Genomic DNA, 22584 nt, shown 5'->3' on the forward strand with positions numbered 1-22584 from the left:
CAAAAATCTATTCATTCTGCAAAATTCTGGACAGTTGAAAGGTATAGTTCAGCCAGGGCTGTCTGAGTTTGCTGCCCTTCCCCCTTCACAAAGTCATGGTCCAATGGAGCGTCCCTCCTGCAGCCATTCCAATGTTCCATTCCTTGGTTATTTCGCCCCATTTGCCATCAACACTGTAATGTGCATACTGCTTTACTTCTGCAATGATATGGATTTCATTTGAAAGTTTTATTTTATATTTTACAGCATAAACCCTAATAGATATCTGCTAAACAAAACAATACATTCTCACAATGAAAATAGACTTTGCATTAAAACTTCTCTGCCCTTGAAAATCACATTCATTGAAACAGCATTGAAACCTACATTCAAAGAAAATACATTTTGCCAGTGGCAGATAAAGATTAATTTTGGGCTGTTTTGAAATCATAGGCCCCTTGAACATGAAACATGCACATACTCTTTGATACACCTTCCTGACTGTATTAAATTATATTCTTTGTACAGTACAGTACAGTTGTTAGAGGGCATTTTAAATGTATTGTTTTGAACATTTTTCCAGTAAACAATGAAACAAAATACATGCACCAATAATGACAACACTGCCGAATTCAGAACATTTTCCATCATAAAAGTCTACTCAAACTTCTACAGTCCACCAGTATCAGTAAATATGCACAATTTCTGAAGAAGTAAAAGTCATCTAAATAATTCCACATTAAAGAAATATGTTAACTAATGAAGAGGTTCCTGCTAGCAAACAACTTTTTATGTCATTGTTTCATCCACAAATAAAGTGCCTGTTGACCTTGAGGAATAAATTACCTATGTTGCATTAAAAAAATGATAAGCTAGTAATATCGCAATAGGGAATGGATGGCAAACTGATAACAGATTCATAGTTACTAGGTATCTTCGCCAAAGAGGACTGCAGCATCCATCCCCTTTACAACAGAGTACAGTATCAACAGTACATCTACCTACTGTGAGAGTAGAACCCACAGCCTTCTGTATCAAAAGAAAGTACGCTACCTGTTGTGCTATTAACAATGAAAGCAGACTCTGCATAAGCAGCACTAAACTTTTGTTCCCCCTGCAGCTCTCAGATTCTTGTAAAATCTGCTTGACACTCAGCTGTATCTCTGAATTTTGCAGCACAAGAAATCTGGAAAAAGCAAAAAATTATTTGGGTGGGCGGAGACAAAGCCCAAAAACCAGGGACACATTTTAAACATTGCTTGTATAATGTTGGAAAGTTGCTAGAATAAAATGCTGTGTTACCACCAATACATTTCACTGCCAAGTTTTGAACCCATGACACTGTGCAAAATAGTCAGAGCAACATACCACTATGCCAAATCATCTATTTTATGAAAGAAAGGAAGACTGAAACTTAAATAGCTACCATTTAGTGAATTCAATTATCACCAAAGCTGTCAACATCTTAGCACAAAACACCTGAACAAAGCCAATAATGGGGGAATACAGCCTCCAAACATATTCAGTGAGTTCACTTATCACCATAGCTCTCAACCTTGGCACAAAAACCTGGACAAAGCCAATAATGGGGGAATACAGTCCAAAAATAGGGACAAATATCCATTGAGGACACCAGAGCAAACCCACAAAAAAAGAGATGACATGCAGACTCCACACAGAAGGCACCCCAGCCAAGAATCAAACCAGACAACCTGCAGCTGTCAGGCAACAATGCTACCACTGCACCACTACACTATTGGATGTGTTAAGTAACAAAAATACAGAAACCACAGATTTTATGAGGAACAGAACAGAACAAATATGAGGCAAAAATCTGCAAATGTCTTAAAAATGGTGGTGGGTAGGGGAATTCAGGCTCTTGTCACTTGGGCCCAAGGTACAGGGTTCAAGCCTTATGCTCTACCCACCACCATGTAACAACTGGGTCATTACACACACACACACACACACACACACACACCTACCTCCATAACGGTCTGTAGTGATCCCGTACTCTGCAGCAGCCCAGCAAAGTCCTCCGTAGTGATCCCGTACTCTGCAGCAGCCCAGCAAAGTCCTCTGTAGTGATCCCGTACTCTGCAGCAGCCCAGCGAGGTCCTCCGTAGTGATCTCATGCTCTGCAGCATCCCAGCGAAGTCCTTCATAGTGATCCTGAGCTCTGCAGCAGACCAGTGAAGTACACAGTAGTGCTGCTGTACTCTGCAGCAGCCCAGCGAAGTCCTTTGTAGTGATCCCGTACTCTGCAGCAACCCAGCAAAGTCCTCTGTAGCGAGCAATATTGCAGCCTGATCACCTGTTTGTCCTCCATAATGACCCGCGCATACTGTTGGGTCTCACGCAAGACGTGAGCCTCCTGCTGTTGGATTTGTGAGATGTGAGTAGGCTGGAGCCTCCAGCCTGTGAGCGATGCAGTCCTGTGACCTTCCAGTCTGTGCGGTCATCACTGCACAGACCTCTGGACTGGAAGGGTGGAGTTTCCTGCCTTCCCTATTCGGACTGCCTAACAGAGCAGTCTGGTGTTCAGGAATGAAGCGCGCATGCGTGCGTGGAGTTTTGGTCTGCCGAACACAGCAGTCAGGAACTAAGCACGCATGCACGGAGTCTGGGACTACTCATGAAATTCTTTTTTAATTTTATTGTTTATGGGGAATTTATTTTATTCATTTTACAGGTAGGGGGGCTGCAGTCCTATAGCACGAGCCACCTCCTGCCAATTATACTGAGTAAAATTAATACTAATACAAATGGTAGTGTTTGACCAGTGCAGTAAGGCTTTCAGGAGTGGCCACAGTGTCACCAAATAAATAAAAGTACTCCCAAAGGTTAAAATTTTCTCTAAAAGACCAGCCACAATGAAACGTTTGAATATAGGCTTTCAGGAGTGGCCACAGTGTCACCAAATAAATATAAGTACTCCCAAAGGTTAAAATTTTCTCTAAAAGACCAGCCACAATGAAATGTTTGAATATATTTAATAATAAATAATAAAAGAACATGAAAATAATAAATATTTATGTACAGTAAACATCAGAGTTTCAGTCACAGGAAATATTAAAATAACACAGATGGAAAGATTCACGCAGATACTGAAAAATAGTAGTTAACTAATCTCACTATATTTTCCTGACCGATCTAAAGAATTACTGTTCCTTAATTTGCTTACTAGATCAAGGCAAGATGAAGTGGATGAGTGGTCTTCCTTTTTTGTCATGTTTCAAAAACGGACTACACTGAGACTTCTGTCTCATCTGGTAATGTAACATAATTTCAGTGTTGGATTACAGAATGACATCACATGCATCTGGCCATCTGACTTCTGGTTCCCATACTACCCTCTTTACTAGAAATGGAACCAGAATCTTGCACATATGCGTTACTGTACACACAGAGCTTTGCTAATATGTGTGTTATAGCATCTGGAAGCCATAAAACCATCTCAGCACTTCCACCCTTCCAGAGTAGCAGTTAGTTCACTGCTAAGAACAATGCAGCAGGATTCCTAGTCTTTGCTTTCACATACATTTTGTCTCTGGCTGTATTTAGAACTGTAAGATACAGTCTTTATGGCCTAAACCAGGCTATTTAATTTCGGATTATTTTTCAAAGTTAGCTGGACTGAGATTAAGCTCCTCTCTCCTACTATCCGCTGTTACATTATATTAATTCCAACAGTTACAATACAGTCTAACAAACCGGTATCTTTCTTTTTCTGTCCAGCAGGACCCACAGTCAGTGGATTATTTTTTTTTAACACAAGTAACTTTACAGATACATTTTCAACACAAGCATCTGTACAAATTAGTTTGATATACAAATATGCAAGTATTAAATACATATATATTAATATAATTAAATAGTATAATTCTAAGTATTATAAATATAATATAATTATATATTATAATTATATAAAATATAATTAAATAATGTTTTAAATTAATTAATATAATTATTTACAAAACTCCAGCTAGCTATGCTGACATGTTGCATATCCACTGCCCTACTTCTTCTGCCATAGCTGGCATTACCTCATTTAGTCACATACAAGAACTTCCTCTCTCGACCTAAAGCTACAGCAACATTTACGAACCTGTAGGAGAAAGCTAAGTCCCTTCAGACTGTAAAGGATTTTCTGCAGGTATAGTCATTGAGGTTCGGTAGGAATTATCCTTCTAAGCCCTCCTAAGATCCTTTCCTGTTTTGTAATCTAGGCAGAGAGGGAGGAAGTCTACAACAGACTACATAGACTACAACAAAAAGATGGCAAGCTCAACAAGGACCTATTGTTTAGTGGACCCTAGCCCCAGGGATCTGGGGGTGGGGAGCAGCTATGACTCAGTTGAGCTCCTCCCTTAAGTCCCATCCTATCCCCACCCCCCACTCACCCACACTGCAGAGCTAGGAGGAAGATTTTTCCTTTTTCTGAACACGTGGTTAGACATTACCCAGGGCCAATGGGTGCTTCATATCATACGGGCAGAATCTAGACTGCAGTTGTTTCACTTCCAAAACTACTACGTATTCTGTCTATCTTGAAAGACCAACTCGGAGAGGCTAAGACCCAAGTCGAGATTCTTTTAGAAGAGAACTCAATAGAACCAGTACCTCAGAAGAAGAAAAAAGAACAGGGCAGTACTCAAGACTATTTCTAGTGCCAAGAAAAGAAGGATCCTGGAGACCAATCCTGGTCTTATTAAGGTTAAACCTGTTCCTTGTGGTCCCCAAATTTAAAATGCCCACTATTGAAAAACTCATGCTTTCCTTGCAGTTTTACATGGTCACTCTAGATCTCAAGGATACATGCCTCAGCATTCCTATAGCAAGTCACACAGGAGGTATCTTTGTTTCAGGGAAGGTGGGAGCCATTTTCAGTTCTGTCCTTTGCTCTCTGGCTTATCTCTTGCATCTACTCCAAAGAAATCTTAGAAAAATGCCTACATAAATAGACATTAAACCACCTCCTCACATATAACCTGCTATCCTCTACCCAGTATGGCTTCCGGCCCAGTCATAGTACTAACACCGCACTATTAAATTTCACCAATACTGTAAGCCTCCTCAAAAATAACCACCTTCTCTCTGCCACCTTCCTTAACATGTCAAAAGCTTTTGGCACTGTATCCCATCCAGTACTCCTTCACAAACTTGCCTCTCTCAATTTCAGCTCCAATACCCTACAATGGTTCCACAGCTACCTCTCCATCTGTGAGCAAGCCACCATATGGGAACACAAATTATCACCCCTTTTACCTATCAATGTTGGCGTCCCACAAGGCTCTATCGTAGGCCCACTTCTCTTTGTTATCTTTACTAATGATCTTTTTAATGCAACCTCACCTGGCTCTATCATCCAATATGCAGATGATGCTTCTCTTATTTGCTCAGCCCCCTCCTTAAATGAACTCCAAGTAAAGTCTCAGACTGCCCTTCAAAACATTGCAAAATACCTCTCAGACCACCAACTCATTCTTAACACTAACGAGACCAAACTTACTGTATTTTCTTATTCCTCCAATAAGAACCAAAAAAAAAACCATCTCTCTGTCTTTGCCTCTAATGGTACAAAAATTTAACCAATTGAACATACTAAACTCCTTGGTGTTGCCCTAGACTGCAACCTAAAATTTGACAGACATATTGCTTTAGCAATCAAAAATGCAAAACTAGGAGCTCTCTGCAGAGCTAAATCATATCTCTCTAATCATGCAAGAATAGCTACTGCCAGAACTCCCCCACTTTCCACCCTTCTCTATTGTTCTCAAGTCTTCACAAACCTTCGTAAATCTTTATTAAATAATCTAGAAACTTGCTATAATAAAATCGCCAGATTTTCTGCTAATGTTCCCCACAGAACTCACCATTGTATTGCCCTAAGAAAAAACTAAACTGCATTGAACTCCCTAACTTATTAGCCCTAAACCAGCTAATAGTAGCTCTCACTGTTATCTATAAACCCAACTACTGCCCAGCCTTATCTAACCTCGTACAACCCTATTCTAATCATATCTCACTCAGGTCATCTAATAAAAACCTGCTCAAAGTTATCAAAATCCACAACTCTTATGGTGATTCTTTATACAGCTACTCCATAGCCAAAACTTCGATTTCCCTTTCCCAGAAATTGCTATCCATACCTAATACTCATAGCTTCAAGCAACTCCTTACACATTATTTCTCCAGTCACTGGTTATGCTTCAGTACTTTCCCCTGGCTAACCCAACACAGTACACTACTTTCTGTCTTTCTGCTTTTTTAACTCTATATCGATTGATTTTTCTGTTTCTTTTATTGATGTCATTTGATTTTTCTTTGATTTTTGACCAGCTATTATTAACCTTGATTTATACTGTACTATGTAATTATGTGTATTTCTTAGTAATCATTTTGTACTGTCACTTGCATAACTGACTACAAATATTGTAACCTTTACTTTGGGAGCTTTCCTCCCCAGGTCTCTGCTGAAAAAGGGCTTTTTTTTGCGCAGTTGGACACTACCCGATTACCAAATGTAAATAAAATAAATAAAAATAAATGTCTGCTACAATAGTTGCCTATTGCAGTGCAAGGGGAGTGCAAATATATCCCTATATAGATTGCCTAATCCAGGCAAAATCTATAAAGGAAATGAAGGCTTCTCTTCATCTGTCCATGACCTGCCTCTCAAACTCTCACTGTCAAACCTGGGATTCCTCTGAACATAATGAAGTGCAATCTAGATCCCTCTTGCAGACTTGTGTTCATAGGAGCCCTTGTTTACACATAAATCAAATGGCATTTCTCACACAACAAAAGGTTATATTCCTAACCAAGTACTTCTAATCACTAGGACAGCAGGTATCAGTGATGGGCAGAGAAGTCCTCAGGGCTCTGGAGCATATGTCTTCTTGCATTCTAATGATTCCCCTTGCCAAGCTGCACATGAGGAAATTAGTGTTTTCTAACAAAAATGTTCACTGCCAACACAAACACACCCTCTCTGTTTAAGGATCAGGCTTCTTCCATACCTGAAAAAAGAGAGTTGTTATGGTGGGTAGAACTGCATGCATGCAGAGTGAGGGAGTCCCCATCCAGGGCCATGTCGTGAACCAAATTATGATCTCTTCTCTTTGATCTTCATGCTTTTATCTGCAAAAGCTCTCTGCTATATTTCACCTTTGTCAGAAGAAGATTCCTGAACTCACTGTTATGTGGAAAGAACCCTGTTTGGTCTTATACAGGTACTAGGTCTTCAAAAGACTAGCCTTTATTTAGCAAGCTAAGGTATTCAAGGTATCTTTGAACCATTCCTTTCACTTACAAGTTTTATTCTAGAAGTTCTGAAGAGGAGCAGATGGTTTCTTCTTAGTCTGTTTACACAATGACACCACTTTGTCTGTATCAAAGGAAAACACTTTCGTAAACCTGCTAGTTAATCCATCCTGTTCTGGTTAGGGAATCAAAGCCAGTAGCCAGACTGATATTATTCTGAGAGATGACTAATTATATTTTTTTAATTTCATACCCAACAGGTTGTCAGAAAGAAAAAAAACACCAAAAACTAAGCCAACTGTACAGAGTTGGTGAAGCATTCTTCACCAACTCTGCTAAAAAGAAAATTGCATCTGCCCTGTTATTACCTTCCCTTTTTTAAGCAGCATTAATGTAACCTTCACCCAGCTCAACTATCTAACCTCACACAGACATACTACAAAATAGCTAAGTTTGCCACCAGCCCTTCTGTAAAAAAACAAACAAAAAAAACATTGTGTCATCATTAATCAACTAGACTGTTGGGATTTCTCAAATTTTCTTAAATTCCTCAAACTAAAACAAGCTCATAAGATCTTACACACACCTGAATCATGCCAGTCTCTTAACTCATCTCATGTCCTGTTACCAACCCACCAGTAAATTAAGATTTTCTGATAAATTGCTATTTAATATTACTCCTCATCTCATCTCTCACAGATCTGCTGAGTACGTCTACTATGTTGCCAAAGTGTTGAAGTCCCTTCTATTACCACTTTGAGAAATCACAAATTCCCAAAAATATAAATATAATTTAAAAAAATCACTAATTCACTACATATACCTGTCAGTGCTTGATTTCACCAAGCTAGTCACCCACCACCATATTGCCAATTATCTTCTTTTTGTAACTTTCTTTGCTCCATCACTGAAGAGGTTTACTTCAACTAACTGATCATTATTCCATTATCTCTCCTTTTTGGTTTCTAATAAAAACCTCTCATCTTATGAAGCTCCCCTCTGTTATTTATCAATTGACTTCCTCCTTCCTCAACTGTCTATACTTTCTCAACCCTTCTGTGGTATTTCCTCTCTCATGAGCATCAGTTTTATTGCTGGTCATTTGACCTAATTGTGGCTTCCATCCATTCATGCTTTTGAGTTGCATCCAGCTTCTGTAATAACCCAGTGAACAGCCACATTCCACCAAGTTTAATTGGTAAGTTGGGAATGGAAGTAGATTGCAAGCCTTTCTTCCACATCAGAAAGACAGAGAAGCATACACCCACAAAACAGTCAGTATAGAGTTACCAATCCAAGTTGCTAGCCAATCATTTGTCATGCAAGCAGTGTTTGCAGTTTGGCCATAACTACTCCAGCAACATGACATTGTACAAAACAAGTAATAGTGTGAAAGTTTTAAATATTGTTAAAATGCAAGCTGCTCTTGGCAGTTCACAAGAAGAAAAATAAATGGACTACAGTTTTTGGAACAGGATTCTAGTGCTTGTTTCAGAATTAAGTCAAGCTGTATCCATATAGAAACCCAGTGCTCTACAAGAAATATGATTAAACATTTTCCGTATACTTTTGAGAGTAGTGTAGCAAGTATCCTTGCTACTTTACAGCAAGATGTTTTGTGTTTCAGTTTTTGGCTGGAGTGCCATCTGTGTTAAGCCTTCATGTATACCCTGTGGCTATTTTGGTTTTCTCCCAGAAGTTTGATGTATTCTCACCTCCAAAAATAATTAGGTGAATTGCCATTCTCCACGTTGCCCACTGGAATGCTTTTGGGGATTGAGTGCATTCTATAGAATAGAATGGTACCATGTTCAGAATTAATATAATTTCTTTGTATTGACTGATTGCACTGCTTTGAAAGACAAAACATGTTAAAAGAAATGGGAGAATAAATGGATGTTTTTTGGGATATGGTGCATCACTGAATAACTGTTTAGGTAGCCCAGAACTCTTAAAGAAAAACAGCTAATAGCCACATTTTCAAGTTGAATGTGACATTCTTGATGATATCTTCCTCTAAACTGAATAGTTGAGTCTGTCAGTTACTGTGTGTGTGTATTTGATTGTGTAAAATGTTCAGCTGTGTAAATGGATGTCAAGTGCCCATCTATAATGGCTTATGGCACTGCAGCTAATATGAATATCATTATTTTTGTATTTGTGAAAAAAATAGCAATCAGAATGGTGTCACTGTATTTATTCTATGCATCACAGGCAACTGTCACTACAAAGTACTGCATGAAAACATATTGTGCAGAAGGAATGTAGTTGTTCATGGGGCACAGTGCCATACATAAAGCCAAAGTCCTGTTACAGTAATAGAAACTGCTGTAACTAACTCATGTGTGCACATTTTTTAAATGTGTTGAATTGGTAGACTTAAATGTAAGGGGGAATACTTCCCCTCTTAACCCCCTCTGACTAGAAGTTAATTGTTAATGTAGTTATGCAAAAGTGTCGCACACAGACCAATAACTGCATTAATTTTTATGCTGTTAGCTTCATTTTGCTTAAGTGTATACAATGGAGACTGTTTTTTGTTTTAATAGTGATGCTTAATGCTGCACTCAACAAGGAAATGTTTTTGTAAAGAACTAAAACGGGGCTTAATATAATATTTCTTACACCATTGCAGCTGTACAAAGTCCAAGCTAAACTGTTACTTTATATTATTTCAAGAGACACAGACATTTATGATAGGTTGGTAAATCTTAATTATGAGGCAGTAAAGATGCAGAAAAAATACAGTTGCATGAGAAGTGTCATAAACTTATATTGCGGATTTTCTGAATCATAATTGTTAAACTGCCCAGAATGTGCAATTCTATTTTAAATGCAGGCTTACAGTTTACGCTATGTATGTATTAAAACTGACACAGTCATGTAGGTACCCCATCACAATACCTCAAGGATGCAAAACACATTTTGAAATAAAACTCTTGACACTTTTTTTCACTTTGACATCTACCTGCCCCACACTTCCCATTTATCCACCCAGTATAATTGTATAGTATAGTATCAGAATGCAGTCAGGCTTCATACACTTCTTCATTTTGTTGACCATATCTTTTTAACCACTACTCCAGTAGTTTGCTGTCAGTCCAAGCCAACATTCAACATTGACAAATGCTTTTTCTTCTTTTCCATTTCAGGTACTTTTGGTCGGATCAGTTGTAATGGTGGGCTGCCTCTGTCCTTCTCTACTGTTAGTGCTGGTAAGACATTTCTACATGTTGAGGTCTAATAGCCATTGTCTGGTAAAGACAGGAAAACAGACTGAAAAAGCTGTAAAAAAATAAGTGGTATGCAGAAGTGTGACATATGTTTTTTTTTTAAATGACGTAAAAGTGGTTATAAAAAGTCATGGGCATTCAGAAGCCATCTAACTGAAACACTTAACGTCCTTAAGGGGTCATTTGCATATATCCCATAGGGGTTCCATTACAGGAGGTTTAAGGTATCACACAGTGAAAATTCTAGCTTGGCTAGGTTTTTCTTGCAATTTTTACTGAATGGTTTGTCTGTGTGACTTTTTTACCATTTGGTGTGTATACTGAAGTATAGGAGACCAACATCATTTTCTTCAAAGGTGTCAGTTTTAACAGGTAGGAATGGTAAACCAGGCAATTGCAGGATTGCTGAATTAGTGAATTTTCAAACTGTGGTCGAGGAAGAACAGCTTGTATAAATGTTGTTAGTAATGGACACATTTCTTTTCATTCTTAATTTTATACGGTCTCTAGATAGAAAATAGACAGCTGTTTAGGACTTGAATGGCAATGGAGCGATGATGAAATTATATATTTTGATGTTGAAGAGCACAGTAATGGTAAAAGCACCATGTATATTGCATTTAGAACCTGGTAGATATAACCTATTGCAGTATCTTAAATGCATTAGAATATTCAGAGAAGGAACAAAGCTTTTCACAAAGTTATAATTTAGCATAGTGAATAGTGGTACAACAGAAAGCTCGGCATTCTGTTGTGGTTTTGCTGTAGAACCCTTCAGAGAGGAAAAACTGCTTGCTTCTTGCTTTTGCTACCAATCTTTCAACGCAACACATACAGCTATATGGAACTAAAGAACATCATAATACTAGTTAGCCAGATTTTCAAGATGTCTGCACACTGATCAGCAGATTCATTTCAGCTCTCCCAGTATGAAGAAAGAAACTGAGAGATAAGGGCTAGAAGTTCTGACAGTTTTGGTAAAATCCAGTTATTGGCTAATAAGTAAACTACCTGGAAACCAGCAAAGAAGATACTAAGAGTGTAAAGAAAATTAACTAGAGAAGTTGAAGAGAAAACATTGACTTGGAAGAATCCTGCAACTGTTCTGCAAAAAGCAGTTCAAACACCAGCTTTGGGACAAGAGATGGCCTCCAGTACTTTAGAAAAAACAACACAAGTGTGCTCAGAGCAGATTAAAATAAATAAAACATTGAAAGGTTATGTCAACTCAAATAAAAGGCTGGAAAAAATGGAGGAAATTTTAAAGAGCTATTCAGGTGAAGAAAAGGCTGGCTGAGTATGAGACTGCTCAGTAACAGTGGTTTAAAAAAATGGTGGTATTGGAGGACAGAGCACACAGAGGAAATCCTGAGATTTTCTGCTGTGCCAGAGAAACTGGAAGGAACAGACTGTATTAAATTTATGAAAGCAGAAATAAGCAGTTGGACTGGTGTTCCACAGCAGTATTTTTTTAATTGAAAGGACACATTGTATATGCTCCAAACCTGGCCATGAGAAAGCAGCTAAGATCTATATTAGCAAAGAGGCATTCATACCAGCAGAAAGAGTTGATCCTGACAAAAACTATGACAGAAGGGTAAAATACTAAAATTGGAGATGGTGTGTTTGTGGAAAATGATTACTCACTGTACACCAAGTAGAAGAGAAGCAAATTTATCCTATCAGTCAGGGAATGTCAAGAAGCAGGTGTAAGACTCAAGCTGCTGTATTCAGCTCTCTAAAGAATATTTTCCGGATGATCAAGGTCATTTTTTGATGCACAACAGGCTAAGGAGGAAATAAATAAGTTTGTCCAACAAAAAAGTAAACCATCAAACAGAAGGGGACTTTGCTGATCATTCTTCTGATAATAAAGCTAATAGAGAGACTTTGCCAGTGAAACATTTTCCAGTGTTCCAAAAGAAAATGCTTGAGTGACAGGAAAAAAGCACAGGAGTTAACTAGAAGAATCTGAAATAGCTTGGACTTGAAACAGAGTCTGGGGTTGGGAGATGGAAATGATAGGAAGAAGACCAGCAACACTAAAATTAGTGAGTAAATGTGAAAATATAAAACATAATTAACACTTGTGAAATATGCCTTTACAAGAAAAGATGAGAAAGATTAGATTTTCTTTGGCTTTGTCAAACTTGGGGATTGAAAGGCATATACCCCACTTCGTCATTAATTTTTTGAATGACACTAAATGGGAAAAAAAGTAACTTTAAGTAAAACATTTTTTCAGTTAATGCTTGTATAAATATTTAAGATATTAATTGCATGTTGTATAGTAAAGCTTTTGTGATTGATGTACAGTGGATATAAAAGGTTTACACACCCATGTTAAAATGCCAGGTTTTGTGATATAAAAAAATGAGACCACAATAAATCATTTCAAAGCTTTTCTTACCTTTAATGTGACCTATAACCTGTACATTTCATTTGAAAAACAAACAAATCTGTTAGGGGAAAATATAAAAAATAAAATACAATACTCTGGTTGCATAAGTGTGCACATTCTTAAAATAATACTTTGTTGTTTGTGCACACACTTACACTAACTTTGTTGAAGCACCTTTTTAATTACAGCATTCAGTCTTCTTGGGTACACACCTGCCATCAATTAAAGAGACTCTGATTAACCCCAAATAAGGTTCAGCTGTCCTAGTCAGGATATTCCTGACATTTATTCAGTTACCTGCTGCAGCAAAGTCCATGGTTCGCATAGAGATTACAAAGCATCAGAGGGATCTCATTGTTGAAAGGTATCAGTCAGGAGAAGGGTACAAAGAAATTTCCACAGCATTGGATATACCTTGGAACACACTGAAAACAGTCATCAAAAAGTGGAGAAAATATGGGACAACAGTGATTTTGGAAAGAACTGGATGTCCCTCCAAAATTGATGAAAAGACAAGACGAAAACTGGTTAGGGAGGCTGCCAAGAGACCTACAGCAACACTGAAGGAACTGTAGGAATTTCTGGCAAGTACTGGTTGTGTACTACATGTGACAATCTCCCGTATTCTCCATATGTTTGGGCTATGGGGTAGGATTGCAAGACGGAAACCTTTTCTTACACGCAAAAACATCCAGGCCCAGCTAAAATTTGTAAAACAATACATCGTCTCCCAAAAGCATGTGGGAAAATGTGTTATGGTCTGATGAGACCAAGGCTGAACTTTTTGGCCACAATTCCCAAAGGTACGTTTGGTGAAAAACAACACTTCGCATCACCAAAAAAGCATCCCCACAGTGAAGCATGGTGGTGGCACTGTCATGTTTTGGGGTTGCTTTTCTTCAGCTGGAACTGGGGCTTTTTAGTCAAGGTGGAGGGAATTATGAACAGTTCCAAATACCAGTAATTTTTGGCCCAAAACCTTCAGGCGTCTTCTAGAAAGCTGAAGATAAAGAGGAATTTCACCTTTCAACATGACAGTGACCCCAACCATATATCCAAATCAACAAAAGAATGGTTTCACCAGAAGAAAATTAAAGTTTTAGAATGGCCCAACCAGAGCCCAGACCTAAATCCAATAGAAAATCTGTGGGGCGACCTGAAGAGGGCTGTGCACAAGAGATGCCTTCTTAATCTGACAGATTTGGAGCGCTTTTGCAAGGAAGAGTGGACAGATATTGCCAAGTCAATATGTGCCATGCCGATGGACTCCTACCCAAGAAGACTGAATGCTGTAATTAAATCAAAAGGTGCTTGAACAAAGTATTAGTTTAAGGGTGTGTTCACACAACAAAGTATTAGTTTAAGGGTGTACACACTTATGCAACCAGCGTATTGTACATTTTTTATATTTTCCCTGTAACAGATTTGTTTTTCAATTGAATTGTACAGGTTATAGGTCACATTAAAGGTGGGAAAAGTTTTGAAATTATTTATTGTGGTCTCTCTCTTTTTATATCACAAAAAACAGGCATTTTAACAGGGGTGTGTAAACTTTTTATATCCATTGTATATGATAAAGATACAAAAGTAAAAAAGTTTTTTTTTCTTTTTTAGTTTTAAGAATTATAGACATTACAATGTAAAAAGAGAAGAAAGGCTGGGCAAAGACATTAAGTTAATATGCGGGAATCTTGGCTGTTCAGCTGAGGGCATGGAGGGTATTTTCCATGGATTGTAATGTATGTTGAGTTTGGATGTTTTCTCTTGCTTTTGTACTGGGGAATGTCTAGACTAATGCTCTTTGTTTAATTTAATACTTATTTTGTGTAAACATGTGGGCTTAAATAGGAAAACACTGAATGTAATTAAAAGTTTTCCTTTAACAAATAAATGTTCAGTGGGAGGTTAGAAGTCTGCAGCTGAGGGCAGCTGTACATTCTGTTATGATTCCATGGAGACAAGCTTGACTGCAGGTGCAGGCAATAAAGCTAGAGAGTTATGGGCATTGTTTGCTGAGTGAATCATAAAATTAAAAGGTAGAAGTGCAAGCAGATTAGTAAAACAAAGTGAATAAGAGAGAACAGCTATCCTGGTACCTAAATACTTCAGTACATTTATTAGATCACTGTGTATAATTTATTTTTATTTAAGGATTGCCAGTGAACTTTTTATTAAGGCTAAAAGTTGATGTTTTCTGAAAGCATGCAAGCTGTTTTTCACATGTAGAAAATAAGACAAGAACAGACAGTTTAAGAGTATAGGCTGTAACATGCGCTTTTGCTTGAATAGCCTTCATTTTAAATTAGTTGCCTGTGGGTGCAGCTGTCAATTTGTGACGATTGTTCATATTTGGAGGGTTCAACTTTATTATTTGAAGATGCACATAGCTTTCTGTGTTTGTTTCAGGGTAACAAGTTGGGGGTAGGTATGTGTTTGTTTTTCTCTTTGAGGGTTTTCATTAAAACAAAATGGCTTGTAAACGTAACATAGGTTCAAATGGAGATAAGAAACAACTGTATAAAGGACCAACCTGGTAAACATTAGTGGGTGCATGTAACACAAAAGCTGGAAATAGGCATTTTAAAAAGCTGTCATATATAATAAGGAAGAATAATAACTTATCATAATGGCTACACTATCCATATTATTTTGGAACAGGAATAGCCTCACAGGTATAGACACAAATGTAAGAGTAACGAATTATATGAAGAAATGCAGAGTGCAAATAGCAATGCTACAGGAGACACATTTGGAAAAAAGTTGGCATGTGAATTTGATAAACTAAGGATTTCAGGAGGATATTCTGAGACAAAGGAAAAAGGGAGTACTTATACTAATTGCTAGAGGAGCTCCAATAGTGATAGAAGAGGAAAAAAAAGATGATGATAGTAGATCTGTGGTGGTAAGGGGTTACTGGCAGAGGAGGAGGATTATGCTGAAATGTCATACTCTGCCTAAAACTGTTATTGTAGAGCTTAAGAAAACTTTAGGAGAAATAATCAACTTTCAACAGAGAATTTTACTTTACAGGTAGGGACTGGAACTTGATTTCCAACAATGAGTATGTGTCTGGGTGACCCAGAAGGAAAAATATAATGAAAGATGGTAGATTTCTGAAGAAATTTATGAAAATATAGAAGATGTGAAATCAGTAGTAGGAAATCTCAGAGAATTTACATATTCCACAAGGTACAATAACTGGGCTAAACTTGACAAATTATATTTTACAGGAACGTGCTTTTTATTGAAACCTTCAACGCATATCCAATAACTATTTCAGATCATGCGCCAGTAACAACTAAGCTAAAAATGGAGGGTAATGAAGTAAAAATGAGACACTCGTGGTTCCCCATCTTACTGTTTAAAAAAGAGAGGAATTTACTAGTAGTTGAAATTATTCAAGATATATTAGGGAAGACAGAAATGTATTCAGACATTACAGCTAATGAGTGGGATAAAATGAAAGTGGAGTTTAAAAATAGGGTATAAATAAAATAAAAAGCTGTGGTTAAGAAATAGAAAGGAGTATTTAGGACAGACAAAGGTTAAAATAGTTTATAATAAGGGGAGTCTCTCAGAACAAAAAGAGGCACGACTGCAGAGTACTAAACAGGAAATAAGGGAGTATTTGGATAATATGCATGAGCTTAGAAAGATTGCTGTTAAGCAAAAAATGTTTTGATAATAACTTCAAGGAACAAAAATGTGTTACACAACTTGGGCAACAGAAAGTAGAAAAGTTTTTTTGCCAAATTTAGGGAGCCTGTTACAAGAAAAATGTCCATAGATCCTGTGGCGGTATTAGAGAGATTTCAGAAACTTTATGATTTGTATAAAGCACAGAAATGTGAAAATCAAGAACGAACACAAATGGAAATATTTATGGAAGACTTAATTATGCCAAAGTTAGAAGTATATAAGAATAAAAATTAACAGTTAAGATAGTAAAAGATGAGATAAGAACAATGATGTATAATTGATCAAAAGGAGCGTTTCCAGGATAGATGGTGTTGCTGTAGAAATTTGGAAACTAGGAGGGAATAAAGTGATAAAGATCTGGAAGGTTTTGTTTAATGTTATTTTAAAATGAGGCAAAGCACTAACATCCTGGAGGAAAGCTGTGGTGGCTGTAATACCTAAAGACAACAAAGAGCCATCAGACCCAACCTCATAAAAGCACATTTCAGTTTTAAACTATGATTATAAAGTGTTTATGTCTGTAATAGCTAAATGAATGGCAAAGGTGTTGCCATAATTGGTGGATAAGGATCATTGTGGTTTTCTGGAGAGGCAAACATTTGACAGCATTAATAGAGCAATGATAATCCAGAGGGAAGCAGAATGTAAGAAAATACCACTACTGGTGGTGGGTCTTGATGTACAGAAAGCATTCAATAGAGTAAACTGGAATTTTATGTGTAGTGTGGTGGAAGCATGTGCATTTCCTGATGCAATAATAAGTTTAATTAAGAAGATACATGATGGATTGAAGGCAAAAATTAATGTGGGAGGGTTCCTGTCTGATAAGTTGTTTCTGAAGAGAGGAAAAAGGCAAAGGTGACTTCTTTCCTGTTTGTTGTTTTATATTTAGAGCCATTGGCAAATAAAATATGGGACTCAGCTATTCAAAGATATAATTGGTATGGTAATGAAGAAAAGTTGGCTTTATTTGCAGACAATATTGTTTTGTACCTATTAATACCAGAAAAGGACATCTCAGTGTTGTGGAACATTTTTAGACAGTTTCAAGTCTTTTCAGAATGTAAAATTAATGACAATAAAACAAAGGTTATAGCTGTAAACTGTTCTATATGTGATTTGGTTCAGCAGTCCCCATATTTATCGGGACATGATAAAATGAAGTATTTAGGAGTTTGGATTAAAAATGATTCTGTTATGGCAGCTAAGGATATGTAAGAAGGGACAAAAAAAAATAAAAAACTGAGGCTGAAGGTTCTTGTTTATTGATATGGATAGATAGCAAGCTACAAGCAGTGAAAATGTTTTTAGTCCCCTTAGAATTGTGTACAAGTCAGGCATATTTTTTTATCAACCAGAGAAGTTGCGGATAATAATTAAAAAAAAGATGATGGAATTTATGTGGCAGGGGAAAGACGGCAAGGGTGATGTGGGATAAACTGAGCTTTCCATTCGAGCAAGGTGGTTTAGAACTACCAGATCTGAAGGTTTATTATAGAGCTACACAGTTAAGATTCAAATATATAACATAAGCAGAAAGCTGTAATTCAATGTGGACAGGGGCGAAATCAAGAAACAAGGAAAGAGTGGGATTTTTGATGAAGATCCTTCAACAACCATGCAGAGTATTTATATTCAGTAAATAGCAGAAAGTGTTCTAAGAACTAAGCCAACAAGAGAATGGAGAAAGGATATTTTTCCAATAGGGGTGACTGCGATTAGGTGTACAGAGAACAGGCAAGAGGGGGCTGGAATTTACTGGATAAAACTGTTACAGGTAATAAGGTTTTAATAACAAATAACTATAGAGGGAAAGGTAATAGAATGGAAACAGCGCAAGAAGACATTTGGATTGCAGACTAGAAACTGCCTTTCTTGTTGGTGATTGATGTGAGAGTAAATTCAGAGAGAAAGGGTTAGGTGAATCCTAAGTGAAAGACCTGCTCTGGTAGAGTTTTTAGTTGAGTCTAGAACAGAAACTGATGTTAAAAGGGATAATTAGCAGGGCATATAAAATATATTGCATGATAGCTACAGGAATAAGTAAGAGGAGGTTAGAAAAGATTGGGAAGAAAGACCAGATAAGTAATTCACAATAAAACAATGTGAGGACATGAGTATGGTTCCCAAATATGTAAGAAAGTTTACATGATTTAGGAATTTTGTTTGGAAGTGTTTGGGTATTTTTATACCCCAAGCAGACTCCAAATAATGTTTCCTCAGCATAGATGGAAAATATTGGAGGTGTGATGGGGAGGAAAGAGGCAACTTGGGAACAGACATTTTGGGAGTGTATTGAGTTGGTGAACTTAAAAATTCCCTTTGGCATAGTCTGTCAGTAGTATTGGATGATCAAATGGTTGTAACTAAGGAAACAATGTTGTGAGCTGGGAAAAAGGATCTGAATTGCCTATGCATAGTAAGGCCTTGTTTAAGTTTAATACTGGTGGCTGCCAAAAGAAGTTCCTAGAAAATGGAAATCAAAGTTTAGACAAACTATATTAGAAGTATTGAATATTGTACCAGAAATAAAAGAACTGGAAGGTGGGATCTTTAGCGAGGGCATAAACAAATTATAGAAAAAATGGAAATTGTGGGAACATTACATACAGAATTATGTCTCAGAGGAGGAGTGAGGGTTAAGCGAAGCCAGAAATTGAGTAATTTCTGTAATGTTGGATTGATGATAGTTTTACAAAAGAATATGTAATGTATAATGTTTGCAACTGGAATTGTACTAATATGGTTTGCTTTCTTTTATGTAAATGTTTGCCTATGCCTTAGATGATAATTCAATAAAGGTGTTAAACATGATGAGTTAGCAATCATTTGTGAGTGCATTATCACATCCTGTCTTCTGCCCATTGCCTGGCCTTTCATATCCCTGAACGGGATTACTTGATATTGAAAATAAATGAATGCGTTTCTCTCCCTCCCTGTCTTACTGAATCTCACAATATCTTTTCTACATTTTTAACAAATATTGTGTTAATTGAGAAATAATTTGTTTTTGCATCTGATTCATTTTTATGTATTGACCCTAGACTCATTTTACATGCAGCCATAACATCTCTTGTATGTTTTAAAGGGTGCTTTATTTATCTCTCTCTAGTTTTCTAAGCAAATAAACTGACTTTTATAAGCAGCAAAGTCATATTGTATTGCTTTCACATAGTATTGTAAGTAAAATACATTCACTTTAAATGGGAGTAAGGGAGCTGGCACATGCAAATTGGTGTATGTCATACTTTGAAATGCTGCATGTTTCAACAAATCTAGTATTTGATAAAATACCTTATTTGGGATTCTTCCTGTTTCTTCATCTATCAGTCTGTTAGCTTTAAGTACTGAACAGTATTTGTGGATTAGTATCTGCCAACAAAAGAATGTTTAAAATTCCTTTCATGTTGTTGTGTCTTTCGGCTTTTCCCGGTTAGGGGTCGCCACAGCGGAACTCCGGTTCACTAATGAGTGGCAGTAGATTTTTACTTGCCGAGTTGCCAGCCCTGACGCACAACCTTCAATGAAGGTATACCCATTCACACATGTCTCAACACACAAAACGTTCTAGCTGAGAATCGAACCGGACAATGTCTTACTATGAGGCGACAACACTACTGCAGCACCACCACCGTTTAAAATTCCTTTCATAATTTATTTTATTTTAAATTTGTTGACCAGGATAATCTGACTTGGATATATGTCCATTTCAGCAGAGGCCCGGGGAGAAAAGCTCTACATACCAAAAAAGACAGTATATACATCACTGAGTGATTAACTCAGGCAGACATGTTTAGAAAAATGTAGACAAAGAATACAGGCAGATATCAATAATACACAATATGCTGACTTACATCTGATTGGCAAAGACGCATCAGAAAATGTGAACATATAGAGTACAATCAAATCTCATAATTCACAATGCTTAGACATTCAAATGCTATGAGGCATAGATACTTGGCTAAACAGCAGGTTGGGTAGCAAGACATGTATTAGTGAAGTTGTTAGTCAGGTTTAGAACAAGAGCACAGCCAATGAGATGTGAGGTATTTTTTGAGTTCTCTCTTAAATAGGGGTAGTGAGGTTTCCTTGGTAATGGTAGTAGGGAGTAGATTCCAGATTTAATGGTTCAGTTGGCAAATATAGCATCGCCTGCAGAGTTGTTGGATTTTTGGGTCAGTATTATTAGTTTATCAGCTGAGTGTAATGGCCTGGGGCCTCTATGAGAGGTGAGAATATTTTTGAGGGCAGAGGCATTATCAGGTTGATGGAGTATTTTATGAGCTACTATAAGCTGGTTGAACTGTAGAAGGATAGGATACTCTAGCCATCCCATTGTTTTGAGGTTCTGGCAATGGTGGGTCCTAAAAGCCATGCCAGTAGTGAATCTGGCTATATGATTGTAACATCCTGATAATTTGTTGAGATCGGTTTTGGATACGTTGGTGAGTACAGGGGAAGCATACAATAAGGGTAGAGAGGAGATGTGATCTTGCAATAGCTACCCAGCTAGCGGGGTAAGGAAAGGTTTGACTCTGTACAGGGAGCCAAGTTTTTTTGTTGACGGACTTAATAGTGATTGACATGTTTATCAAATTTAAGGTTGTTGTTTATTATTATGCCTAGAAGCTTTGTATGGTCATCAGGGGAGATAATGGTGTCATTGCTATATTTGATGTTGAAGGAAGGAGGAGAAATTCTACAGTTAGGGGAGAAAAGTAGTAGCTTGGTTTTGTTAGGATTTAGAAACAGGTGGTGATTAGTTAGCCATGTTTCTAACGTGATGAAAGTGGTTTGGTTGAGGGTTAGAAGTTGTGTAGGAGAGGAGGCGGATCATATTAGCACTGAGTCATCTGCATATTGGAAGCATGTGGCTCCAGGAATGGTGGTGTGCAGATCATTGATAAAGATAGAGAAATGAAGTGGACCTAGTATGGACCCTTGTGGGACACCTAGGGTTAGAGGAAGTTGGGATGACAGCTTGCTCTGCCATAAAGACAGCCTGCTGTCTACTGTTTAGGTAGGAGTGAAACCATTGTATTGCATGTTGGTCTAAACCGATAGTTTGTAGGGTATTGAGCAGTAGCTGATGGTTGACCATATCGAAAGCTTTTGAGAGATCTATGAAGAGTGCTGAAGATAGTTTGCTGTTGTTACGATGAAGACTGATGACATTAGAGAAAGACAGAAGAGCCGTGGTGGTACTATGGAATGGCCTAAAGCCGTGCTGAGAGTCGGCAAGCTTTCTGTTTTGAATAAGAAAGTGCATAATTTGTTTGTGTATGCATCTTTCCATGATTTTAGCTAGTGGTGAAAGAATGGCTATAGGTCTAAAGTTAGATAATTCTGTGGAACTTCTTCCTTTACGGAGAGGTATAATGTGTGATATTTTCCATATTGCTGGGATGGATCCTTCTGAGATGGATCTGCTGATCAGAATAGAAATGGGAAGTGCTATGGCATCATCTGCTTTTTGAAGATATTCAGCTGGGAGGTGGTCAGCAGCTAGTGTAGTAGGTTTTAGATTTTAGCTTTTTGAGTAAGGTCCGGATCAGGTTGGTAGGTACGGTTTGAAAGGTAAAGGTGGGTTATTGATAGTATGAAACCCTTAACTGTTCATTTTTTCTGCTTGAATGAATGAATGTTTGTTAAACTACTGTGTTGCCCATATCGATTTGTTTATATTTAAAATAACTGTATGCATGTATGTATTTATCTAGTGACCGAGCTGCCCCATTGTAGAGGGAGTTGTCCTCAGCCAGTTATCACAACACCCATTAGACTGTCTCCTCAAAAGGAACTGGTACTCCTGCCATGAAGTACTTGTGTAAATCCAGTGTAGCTTCTTCTTCTTTTAAGCCTACTTAGTTTAATAAGAAAAGGTCCCATCAAAGGCCAGTAAGGGCCCTTAGTTTTCTGACCAATGAGTTATAGTCCTGAATATCACCTGGAGCTGTCCTTGTGGGTTCAATTGTGTGTTTGCCTTGAAGGAGAGAGCCTTTACAA

The 22584-nt window shown here is 37.5% G+C and overlaps 1 protein-coding gene across 1 annotated transcript in view; it reads left to right on the top strand.

Moving 5' to 3' along the window:
- The window catches only part of LOC122791413 (fatty acid amide hydrolase-like), a 1249544-nt gene that overhangs the window by 676958 nt on the left and 550002 nt on the right, over window positions 1-22584 (top strand). Inside the window, exon 11 of the mRNA XM_044059161.1 lies at window positions 10398-10460. Within this exon, the coding sequence (XP_043915096.1) occupies window positions 10398-10460 (63 nt within the window). The remainder of the gene's footprint in view (window positions 1-10397; window positions 10461-22584) is intronic.

The sequence above is a fragment of the Protopterus annectens genome, chromosome 17.part0 (assembly GCF_019279795.1).
Source record: "Protopterus annectens isolate FY-2018-M chromosome 17.part0, PAN1.0, whole genome shotgun sequence".
Classification (NCBI taxonomy): Eukaryota; Metazoa; Chordata; order Ceratodontiformes; family Protopteridae; genus Protopterus; species Protopterus annectens.